At 35.3% G+C, this 12500-nt stretch overlaps 1 protein-coding gene across 1 annotated transcript in view; it reads left to right on the top strand.

Moving 5' to 3' along the window:
• Positions 1-12500, top strand: part of rg (A kinase anchor protein rugose) — a 390768-nt gene that overhangs the window by 40508 nt on the left and 337760 nt on the right. Inside the window, exons 17-31 of the mRNA XM_070137193.1 lie at positions 1-9; positions 249-400; positions 615-779; positions 1112-1303; positions 1520-3779; positions 3908-4106; positions 4232-4385; positions 4564-4743; positions 4914-5063; positions 5353-5460; positions 5900-6074; positions 8054-8181; positions 9358-9462; positions 11316-11469; positions 11731-12135. The exon at positions 1-9 is cut by the window's left edge and continues 73 nt beyond it. Coding sequence (XP_069993294.1) covers positions 1-9; positions 249-400; positions 615-779; positions 1112-1303; positions 1520-3779; positions 3908-4106; positions 4232-4385; positions 4564-4743; positions 4914-5063; positions 5353-5460; positions 5900-6074; positions 8054-8181; positions 9358-9462; positions 11316-11469; positions 11731-12135 — 4536 coding nt within the window. The remainder of the gene's footprint in view (positions 10-248; positions 401-614; positions 780-1111; positions 1304-1519; positions 3780-3907; positions 4107-4231; positions 4386-4563; positions 4744-4913; positions 5064-5352; positions 5461-5899; positions 6075-8053; positions 8182-9357; positions 9463-11315; positions 11470-11730; positions 12136-12500) is intronic.

Genomic DNA, 12500 nt, shown 5'->3' on the forward strand with positions numbered 1-12500 from the left:
AAAACCCAAGTAAGTGATATATTTTTTTCTCTTTAATAGCAAATTTGATTTTGAATTTGTCATGTAATGTGATGTTGCAGGTACTTTGATTTTTAGTTAATTTTGTTTGATAAGTTCAGCATATTGAAATGAAATTGGAATTGACTTATAGTGTGTGATGAATACTTCTTTTACTGTATTATACATATTTTATTGATGATTATTTGATTCAGATGGTACATATATCCTGATATGATATATATTTTCAGTGATCCTGAAAGTTTGTGCAACTCTGATTCGCCAAAGCAAACCCTCTGATTCATTAATGGAGGTGAAGAAGCTGTTCTTGTCGGATATGACACTACTCTGTAATAACAATAGAGACAACAGGAGAACAGTCTTGCAGATGTCAGTATGGCAGGTAAGGAAAACAGCCAGTTTTACATGGTTAGCAGGTGTTTTTTATTTATTTCTGTTTGACAAAAGGTTTGACCAAAATTTTTATGGTACACTGAAAGATAATCATCATGATTTTGATAAAAATTCAGAATATCCACTGGAAAAGTGAAGTTATGAAAAGTTAAATCTGTAATAGTGTAAACTCAAGAATCTGATTGTAAACCTTTTCTTTTCAGGAATGGCTCATTGCACTGGCATACATCCACCCAAGAACAACAGAGGAACAAAAGATCAGTGACATGGTCTACTCTCTGTTCCGAATGCTGCTCCATCATGCCATCAAATTTGAATATGGAGGCTGGAGAGTTTGGGTTGACACATTGGCCATTGTTCATTCTAAGGTAATTTTCAGAAAATGAACTTCTTGGAAAGCACAGAACTCAAATCACATTATGTAGAGAACAGAGGATTTGTCCTTTTTTCTAGAAAAGGCATTTACTAAATACTTTGTTTATGGTATTGGTTGATAGTTGAAAAATGTTAATAAGATTTTGGAATATCTGTAGCAGCAATAATTGATGATATATGTAAAAATCAAGTAAGAAAGAATGTTTGTTGATATTGTCTTGTATGTTAACACAAATATGTTAAAACATGTGCGGATCATATTTCATATATAGCATTCTTATTTAACCAAGAAAAATGATTAATTTTTTTTTCTTTATTTCATCAGGTATCATATGAAGAATTCAAACTCCAGTTCGCTCAGATGTATGAGCAGTATGAGAGGCATCGGTCAGATAACATCACTGACCCAGCCATCCGGCAACAGAGGCCAATTTCTACCATCTCTGGCTGGGATCAGGCGGCAAGCAGACAGTACTATGTAAACACAGATGTGTACCCCAATGGCAGTGGATCAGAGGTAAGTTTGGTTGTTTTTCTTTTGCATATGGTACATCTTGGAGCTGTGATGTAAGGGAAATGTGTTAGATGTGACTGTGATTTATACGTTGGTAGCAGTTACTTTGAATTTTACAATAGGCCTATAACTCCACAAAGAGTTATTATTGAATACTAATTTCCTGTATTAGTATTAATTCTAAAATACTTAAATTTAATATTTTCTTGGTTGTTTCAGATTGTTGGAGAAAAAATGCCTGCTGTTGAAAATGGGAAAGTTTCCAGCACCCCTGAACCAGTTCAAGAACTTCCCAAAGACTTAGAAACTGACTTAGCATTAAAGGAGAGAAGTCAGGGCATCAAAATAACAGAGGACAAAGAACAACTTCACCAGGAGCATCTTCAGAAACCTTTGGAAGAAGTAGAGCCCAAAGAGGACAAGAGTCTAGGTTACAGTTTGGGTAGTGTTAGTGGAGGTAATGCACTAAAGGCAGAAGACAAGGGTGAAGCTTCTCATAGTGCCATAGAACGGACTTTAGAGACCACCTCCTCATCAGATCTAAAACCTTTAGAAAGCAATCCAACAACTGTGCAAATCCAAGGAGAAGTTAGTATATCTGACCCAGATGATTTTAGGTGTAATGAAATGCTCAACACTAGCAGTGTAGAGGTAGATACCCTGGATAACAGACATTTGGATAATAAGACCATAGAGGAGTGTGGGGAGAAGAGTGAAAAGAAGGTAGCAGAAGAGGAAAAGGATAAAACAACGAAAGAAAAGGAGGGCATGAAAATTGAAGATGTTGCCAGAGAAGATCCCGATACACCAAAGAAAGGTGAAAGAAGCACAGCAGATGAGGAGAGCAAGTCAGATGAAGAAGAGAAGAAAGATGAAGACAAACAAGAAGGATCAGATACAGAAAATGTGGAAACCAAGACTACAGTCATTCCATCAGTGGAGAAGCCAGATAAAGAAGAAACAGCTGACACCACATCTGATGAGAAGCCCAAAAGTAGTGAAGAAAGCATTGCAGTTGTAAAAGCAGAGGAGACACAAAGAGAAAAAACTCCTGATACCTCTGATGGAACTGAGGCAGTAGAAACAAAGGAAAAAGTTGAGGATGAACAAAAAGAAAAACCTAGAGAAGAAGAGAAAGAAGGAACAAAGGAGGAAACTGACAAACTGAAAGAAAATGAAGAAGGAGGAAGTGCTGAAGAGAATGAAAGTTCAGAAATTCCTGAAGTAGCACTTCCAGCACCTCAGCAACCGATGATTGCAACTATCTCAGGAAGCTTACATGAGAAGGATAAATGTGAGAAAGAGAGGGGAGTGAAGGAAACTGATGAGGAAGGCGAAGTTCAAGTGGTTGATGTTATTGGCAAAAGTTCAGAAGCAAAGGAGGAAACTGAAGAAAAGGATTCAAATCAGGCTCCTGTAAATGATGTTCAGGAAGTCCCATCAGTGGATAGTACTGAGCAGACGAATGCCGAAGAAAAAACAAAGGAAACACTGAGTGACAACAAAAGCATAGCCCCAGAAGCAAAGGCCTCTGAAAGACAAAATGATACTATAGAGGGACAGCCGCCTTTAGTTAGTAATAAAGATACTGATGTAGAAGAAACACCAGTGTCAGATGTTCCACCAGACACATCAAAAATAGAAATATCTGCCTCTGAAGGTTTATTAACCCTACCTTCTAAAGCCTGTGATAATGTACAAACCACTGCTAATTCTGCCTCTTCCCCTGCAGCTTCTAGTCCTGTTAGTAGTGCTGTTACAACTCCCAAAAAAGACTTGTTGACTCAAAGTACCAGTCAGACTTTAGCTGAAGACAAACAAGAGCAGACCAAGATTGAAGTACAATTGACAAATAAAGAAGTACAAGATTCCACTGTGGAAGATTTGCAATCAAGCATGGAAGAGGTTCTCTGTTCCCCAAGTAAAGATGGTAATTGTGAACCTGCATCATCAGATATAGAGGTTCAGGATTCACCCGTTACAATGGTTCATAGTTCCTCATGTACAGAGACTGAAGGTACTCCCAAGAAGGACATGTCATTTCTACCAGGCACAAACAAAAGCACAGAAAAAAAGGGACAACTCGATCATACCACTGAAAGAACCTATTCAGAGACTGTGGAAGGGGTGCCCAATGCTCTTGTTTCTGAAGAGCAACCATCCCAAGAGGCTACTCCAGCTTCAAGTTCCAGACACAGGCCCAGGGACAAAGAATCCCAGACAGAAGAAACAGGAGATGATGATATAGATAGATTAGAGGCAGAAGATATCCTTCAGGTACAGGTTGAATCTGGTGAAAATGTACATCCTCCTGTAGAGGATGACAAGGAGGTGGAAGCTAAGATGGTGGAAGAAAACTCTCTTGTAAAGAGCAGTGAAGTGGAAAGATTATCAAAAGACCAAGTTGATCTTGGTTTGAAAAGACATGGAATTTCATTGACAAGTCAAGCAAATGCAGAAAAGGAAAAAGACAGACAGAGTAAGTACTAATTAATTTTGCTTATATTTATTAGCTAATTGGTTATATGCATATTAATACATAGATCATGGAAGGAGATTTTTATTTATGTTTAGAATACTGAAACATAAAAAACACTTTGTCCACAGGTGAATCAGAGCGCAAGTCAGCATCAGTCTCCCGAAGTTCCTCTATTGGTTCTTCACAGTCCCATTCTCGCCAGATATTCTCCTCAGGACCTACACGGCCGCCTTTCAGAATCCCAGAGTTCAGGTGGTCATACATTCACCAGAGACTTTTATCAGATGTGTTATTCTCCTTAGAAACTGATATGCAAGTGTGGAGAAGGTATGCATCAACCCTTTATATTGTTTTATGATTTTTTAGGTATTTTTAGAACAGCAGATTGATTGATGAAAATAATATGTAGTCTTAAAGACTATTTTTTCTTATTTTACTTTCGGTCTTTACAGCCACTCCACAAAGAGTGTACTGGACTTTGTAAACAACAGTGAAAATGCCATCTTTGTGGTTAACACAGTTCACCTCATATCTCAGCTGGCAGACAATCTCATTATTGCTTGTGGTGGCCTATTGCCATTATTAGCATCGGCTACCTCACCTAATGTAAGTATTTTTTTTTTATATGTGTCATTCTTTGTGTCTGTTTCTCTATGAAGCTTGTAGATATCTTTTGTATACCTTCTTTTTTATTTTGTTATATGACTTTACTTTTGTATGTACTCTGAATTATGAATGGTAAAACACTCTACTTTGTTGATACTGTAAACTGGTTGATTTGCAGAATGAGTTAGATGTGCTGGAGCCAACACAAGGGATGGGAGTAGAAGTGGCTGTTTCTTTTTTGCATCGATTAGTGAACATGGCAGATGTCCTTGTGTTTGCTTCATCACTCAACTTCTCAGAATTGGAAGCAGAGAAAAACATGTCAAGTGGAGGCATTCTCAGACAGTGTTTACGACTGGTATGTGAACAACTAGTATTCAAGAATAGAAGTTGGAAGGATATGAAATATTGGTTATGAATTGATATGTTCTTTTATGATATTAAAGACATCAGGATTGGCTGTTTAGATATTAATTTACTTTTTTATTTGTTTCAAAATTGCTGACTTTAGATATCTGTGTATTATAGGTTTGCACAGTTGCTGTAAGAAATTGTCTGGAGTGTCGCGAAAGGACACGCCTTCAGGATGCTAATGGGGCAAGTGGCAATGGCATCAAACCTGTTAGTAAATCAAGACACATTCACTCTCTAATAAGGGGAGCTCAGGCATCTCCGAAGGTGACTCTTAAAGTTTAAAACCATACAGGATATTTGTACTGGATGAGTTGATTTTGCCTAGAACTTTTTAGCTTTATTTTTAACTGTAGATTTTTTATAGAAAGCTTTTAAAACAGTTTTAGAAGGAAAAGTGTAAGATTTTTTTTGTAGATTTTTACTTTTAATCTACAAGTTTTTTCCTTGTGAAATTATAAACGAATTGTCAAAGAGCCGTTCAAAGAGAGAGTACTTACTATCATCATATTCAAATATTTTCTTTTTTTTGACACAGTCCTCTCTCTTAACACAGAACATAGTTGAGAACCTGGGTACACAGAACAGTCCAGTTAGAGACCCAGAGAAACTTCTCCAGGATATGGATGTCAACAGACTCAGGGCTGTTATATATCGTGATGTGGTATGTACGCAGATTACTATTTTGCGGGTCTGTGATCCCTATTTTTGTGATTTCCTGCTTGAATTTTTGCAAGGTGAACTTCCTGAATTTGAATTGGAAACTTACCTTACTCTAAACCCAAAAGGATTTTGAGGAAATACTGTAAAGATGTATTTTAGGCAAACTTTGGCCCATTCATTTTTTCTTCCTTTCTTTTTTTTTTTTTTTTTTGTACCCTTTTTGAATGACATCAGTTCCTTTGTACCATTTAGAGAATTCATTGCATTACATATTGTTATACTTTTTATTTAAAATCAATTAAGTGAACTAAAATCTAATAAAAATTACCAGTCAGAATCATATACCAGTGAAGACTGATGCCACAGAAAAGTTTTTAGTTGTTTTCAGATAAAAGAGAAAAGTGCTTTTTAATAACTTGATTTATTTTCATTTCTTACAGGAGGAAACCAAGCAAGCACAGTTCCTGTCATTAGCAATTGTTTATTTTATCTCGGTGCTGATGGTGTCAAAGTATAGGGACATCCTGGAACCTCCCACCAATGCCCCCTCCTCTCCTCCCCCACCTCCCCAGACAGCTCACACCAATGGGGCATTCACACAACACCATTTCTCAGGTAGGTTTTATAGTAGTTAATTTTATGATAATTTGGGAAGTCAATTTGGTGCAAGAATTTGAATGACAAATTTATAATTATATGATTGTACTTTAGTGGTTCCTGTTATATCTTTATCATGATATGAATGTTGGTAGGATGTTGTGATTATCCTTTTTTTGCTGCATGTGATATGTCTGTGTCATCAGAAGAGAAAGCATCAAATGAAGGCAATAAAAAAGACACAGACAAGGTCGATGATAAACAAGGAACAGCATCCAGTAAAGAGACTCCAAAATTAGAAAAAGGTGAGAGGTGTCAAGATGAAGTAAAGGGTAATAAAGAAAATGAAGTAGCAGTGTTACCCATGGAGATGACATCAACTGTCTCAGAGGTAGTTTCCAAGAACCTGGGGAAAACAGGCGATTTGGAACCATCATTGTCATCCACAGGCGAGAGTGGAGGTGCAGGTGGACTACCAACTTTAACTCTTTCAGTGATGCAGTCTAATCTCAAACAGACACTCCCTCCTAGCATTGTACAGACTTCTGCACCTGAGACAAAAGATTCACCACTGGAGGCAACACTGTCTTCTAGTGGTAGCAAGGGTGTAGTGCATAAAACAAAAACATCAGCTACTTCCCCAATGCTGCCATCTTTCACTCAAACAATAGATCCCAAATACATGCCTGGTAGTTCCTCCACTGGTCTCTTTGGAAGAGCAAAAGAGAAGTCTTGGAAGGTAACTCTTTTTGGAGGACGAAGCAAGACAGTCAAAAAGGACCATTTGCAGACTCCTGATGCAAAAGAAAACTCTCCACAGGAGAAAGACAAGAATAAAGAAGGTACAATGTAGACGTCTGGAGATCACGTAGAAGTTGTAAAATATCTGGCACCTTGTTGTTTTGTCTTACAGATTTGAGTAAAAGAATCCGTTGTTTTCAGTATAGTATGCAAGTATACTTTATTTGTAAATGCCATAAGCTGCATAAATTTATTAAGTGGCTATTTATATTATGTGTTTGTAAGTAACACTATATAGCTGTCTTAGCACCTGATATGTTTTGCCAGATTTGTATCAAAGGTAGTTACATGTTTATCACGGTGCAAAGCATTGCCAACAGTAGGCCTGTGTTTTATGCTCTCTGTTGCTTGTCCTGATGTTTCATTCAGAAGATTTGAACTTTAATAATCCCATGTGATTCTGTAGATTGAAGATGTGTCTTCAAATATCCTATATGTTTTCTTTTATAATACCAAGTTCCTTTATATTTTTAGAATATATGCGGGTGAAGTTAATTATGAGCATTATATATATATAGATGCTATAACTAGCTGAATAAGCTCCAAATGATATGAATACTGCACAACAACTTTGACAGTGGAAACAATTAACCAGATTGATGGTGAAGTACAAGAGTTACTTAAATGATTTATGAACTCTTGGTAAAAACATATATGAAATATAGTGTGTATGTGCATTTGTGTGTGTTTCTGTGTATATATACACATAAAGGAGGAGCGAGAGACAGAATTATATCATTATGTAATTGCTTATGTTTTATTGCAGATCTTCTAGGTATATGTAAATAAGTAATTTTTTATTTTCTATTTTTCACTCACACACCAGTAAAACTATGTGGCTCTTAAGAGTTATGATCTGTGTCCACATTTCATATATTCATTACTATGTATTTAGGTTATAAGTTTGCTTTTGTAGTGCTACTAAATATAGGTGCATTTTTTTGAGTTCTTATTAAGTGAAAAAAAATATCCCAATTTTTAGTCATATGTTATTGTACAGTGAATCTAATAGCTTTAAAAAGTTACTTTGTGATGCAGATATACTGTAAAAGCAACAGCCAAAATGGCAAAGTTTTCTTTATTGGATAATCATCTGGTAAATATATTTATTACATCACTCAACACAAGCTTAACAATCTTTAGAGACAAATTTTGAATATGCAATTGCAAAATGACTCATTTTACATGAATTTCAGGTACTGAGCGCACAGGAGAAGTTGACGAGGATGGTGAATATGAGGTTATTGTTGTAGATCAACATAATTCCTCCATTCTGGCATCAGACCCCTGTTCCACTGCCTCCTCAGGACCTCCATCTCTTAAGGTATGCTTATACACGTGTAAAATGTAACCAGAATTTGTAATCTTTAGACATTAGATAATTATTTATCTTTATTTGAGATTACCCCTTGTTTTACAGAAAATTAAGGAAGCTGATGTAGAGGGTTAATTGTTTATATAACTGTATGTCTCATAATGATACTAAGAAATAAGCTGATTTTTACTTTGGTTGCTTAGAACAGCCTGGCAGCCAAAGATGTATCAGAACTCAAAATAAAAATTGTAATCCTATTGTTAAAGAATCTCCCATTTTCTGTTTGATTTATTTTATCAAATTTCTAGGGTTCTTTTGTTCCATCCTTTTTCTTTTATTATTGTATAATTACTTTTACTTTTTTAAAAACTTTATCTTGTTTTTTCATGTTTGTGGTGTTTCTTTATTCATTTGTCTTTCTGTTGTCTTTTTTTTTTTTTTGTGCCTCCCTTTGCTATCATATTTGTCACATTATTGCCTCTCTACTATCCATTGCCAGCTCTCCTCAGTATTTTTTCAATAACCATTCTCTAGTATTCATCAAGGTTGAATAAATGATTTGGGTTAGCATATTGGATAAGTATTATTGATATTGTAAAAATTTACTTATGATTTATGCAGTGATTTTGTATATAATGATGTGTATCAAGGCTTTGTAACTATACTAAAATTTATGCATTTCATTATTGTGTTTATGTAGCTAGGAAATGATTTGCAAATATAGTAGAAAATTCTTGTATTGAGAATTATGTAATGGCCCATGATTTGCACTTTTCTCTGCAAGTGGCAATACCCTCATTGCTAAAGATATGCAAACAAGATAGTGTGCTGTCTCTTCTTTGGAAAATGTAGTTTTTGCAAAAGTTACTTGATATATTGGATGATGATAGTTTATAGTTTTTTTTTTTGTTTTTTTTCAGTTTTGATTTTTCATATCAACTTTGAAAATATCCACTTTCAAGATTTTATTTTCCTCTTAGAAAAGATATGATATCAAAAAAGAAACAGTACATAATGTATGATAAGTAGACTGGAAATCATAATAGAAATATGTTAATATTCATTCATGTACAATTTATAGTAGTCTGAAATTATTAGATCCCTGCAGTTACCTTGATTCACAGTCCTAACACATAGGCTTTCATCTTTAGAACTACTAACCTGACCCAACCGGTCTTTCCCCAGTCTAACCACACTCTAGGAACTGGTCCTGTTCCTAAGTATGGTTGTAATGCGTATGGGGCTAAGGTTACCAAACCTGTAGCTCGCAACAACATGATAAACCCCAAGGTAACAGAGTCTCCGCAGTATAGTTGTGTTTCCAGGACAGTGCTCCATGTCATGGCTTTCCACATGATTTTTCCTTTGTGTGTGTTGTTTATTTCTTTTAAGGCTTGATTTTTATTGCATCCTGCACTTGGTGAATGAGAACTGATTGGTTCCTGTATCATATGTATGTCAGTATCAAGTTTGTTTTTTGTTTTTTTTCCCATATATAGCAGAATACTTCTTTGAGTTTCATAGGTAATGGTGGTGGTAGGTTTTGCATTTTTTTTTTTCCTTCACTTATATATTTTGGTTTTGTACTTTGCTTTCATTTGATGGTACAATACAAATGGCACAGACATGTACACAATTATCTATGATTTTTGAAGTTGTTGCACTTGAACACGTTACTTTTCTGCATTTCAAATTAGGATCCTAAGCACATTTCTTTATTTTTCTGATTATTTTGATAATCTTGATGTATAGCACTTGTGAGGTATAATGCTTTGTTAAATTTTCATGTTGCTGAAAGAAGCTACAATCAATTTCTACATTTAGAACTGAAAGGCATATTCCTTTCTATTTTTCTCAAAATGAATGTGTTCATGTTCTTGAGAATTAATTGAAATTACCTAAGTTATATGTTTAACTATTCCTTACTATGGAAAAAAATCTTTGATATACATTTAATAGATTACAAAAGAAGCATATCAGGAGAAAACCATATAACATTAAATCGTGCACAGAAAAAAATATTAGCAATGACAAATTTAACTTTGTGTAGTACCTCCTTTTGCAGGTGATGGTTTTGGGGTCAGTAGATATGGCATGCTTATCCCTTGAAAATATATCTTGATAAATTATGTATAGTACCTTTTAGATCATTGCCACTGGTGATAATAGGTAGGTACATGCCATGCCCATTGTGATTTTACTTTATTGATTGTGTTTAGACATAGATGGCTCCACAAAAGTTTAGTCACCATGGAGTCAATTACTAGTCCTGCTGTCTCATCTCCTACCTTTTTCTGTGATTTTCAGAACATTTTTTTTTCTTTCATTGTCATTAGTATTGAGTAGAAAATTATGATAATCATGATTTCAATTATATTAATTATAAAAAAAACATTTTTAATATCATTATGGAAAAAAAAGAATCAAGGAATTTGGAAATTGGGTGAGGTCACATAGGAACTACAGACTCCTTGGTGGCTTAGCAAATGTGGAGCCATATATGTTCAAACAAGTGTCACTAAAGAAAACAACAATGTATGTCATATGTATCCGGTGGCAATGTGTTAAAACATCGTTTACAACAGAGTTGATATGACACAATTTTTCTTTAAAAGAATGCAGTACTGTAGGGTATTTGTGTAAGGCCTTATTCTCTTGCTGTTTGATGTTATTTATGGAAATTTTGTCCAACAAACAGCAGACTTGATTCAACTAAACCCAACTTATCCTAATCCAGCTCAGCTGAATAAAACTGCACATCCTATAGCAGTTGAATCCATTCCAGTTTAATCCACCTCACTCCAAAGCAAATTGTGATGCTGTAGATATAAGCACTGTTATAGAGAATAATCGGTTTCATTACAGAAATGTGTTCTTTAAATTGCATGTAACCTTTTTAAACCCTTGATAGATTAGCTTAAAGATTTAATTATGGCTTGTATGTCTTTTGATGTCTGTATAGTTTCCATTTTAGTATTATTAGTATTATCATTATAATTATTATTATTATTATTGTTTTTATTTTTATTATTATTATTGTTGTAATCACTATCATTATTTTTATTATTGTCATCGTTTTTATTATTAACATGATTATCATTGTTATAATTATAGTTCTTTCATTTCTATGTAAATCCTTACAGGGCTCTGAAGTTGGTGAAGCCGGAAGTGATGTTGGATCAGCAGCTGTCAGCCTTAATGAGGAACAGAATGCGCAGCCTACTGATGATGCTTGGACTGATGTCAACCTCAATGATGGAACACCTGAAGAAGTTGAAACCAAATCCCAGAAATCTGGTATATTTTATCTTAATTTGTCTGTTATTTTGAAGTTATATTATTATTTTGAAATTGTTAGACAAACTTTGGAATTGTGGAAAATGTATTGTACTTTTTCTGTACTTTTTTATTGTATTATGTTTTAAAAATTTGTTTAAAAATGGTTTTCTCTTGATATAACCAAGTTTACATTTATGATATAAGCTGGGAATCGATTCCAGATTAAACTTTCTTTTCCTAAAGTTTGTCATAAAAACATTTGTGTTTTCCTTTTTCTAGTATATGGTGTAGGAGAGACAAGTGAGGTGACACAGCAGCAGCAGCTTTCTACACAACAGCAAGTAGTACCACCGCAGATGCCGCCACCTCAGTCTCTATCACAGCAAGACCCACAGCAGCAACTCTCTGGCCAGATTTCAGTGCTCTCATCTCCGTCCAACATGCCTGATCCAGTGACATCCTCGGTGAAGCACCATCGACCAGAAGACCTCAACATCAAGCCTTTCCTTCACTCAGACTTACCCATCCCGACCCCATCACGTGAAGCCTCCCTCACCCAGAAGTTGGAGATGGCTTTAGGGTCGGTGTCTCCTCTTTTAAGGGAGATCATGGTGGACTTTGCCCCGTTTCTATCCAAGACGCTGGTGGGCTCCCATGGACAAGAGCTCCTCATGGAAGGTAAAGGTGAGGCTGTGAGGTTCTGTTTTTTTTATCCCTTCCTCCTGGTGTGTGGATATCCCTTCTCCTCTGGTGTCCCGTGGTGAAGAACCTCTCAACAGTCGGAAAGAACGTTTTTGAGTATCCCGTCTCTTGAGTGCATGATGGTTTTGCTTAGAAAATTGTTGGTTCCTTATTTTATGTGGGAAGTGCATTTAACACTGTGGATTTATTTACTTGTTGAATAGTTATTCATACAAGTATATGAAGTACCATATATTTAGGTGCATTTTTTTTCTTTCCTTTTTTTTCTTACTAATATAGCTATTTTTCCCTTTTTGTTGCATGTTAGCATATAGCATTCCTAATCAACCTGTACAAATCTGTCATTG

Source organism: Penaeus vannamei, chromosome 2, assembly GCF_042767895.1.
Source record: "Penaeus vannamei isolate JL-2024 chromosome 2, ASM4276789v1, whole genome shotgun sequence".
NCBI lineage: Eukaryota > Metazoa > Arthropoda > Malacostraca > Decapoda > Penaeidae > Penaeus > Penaeus vannamei.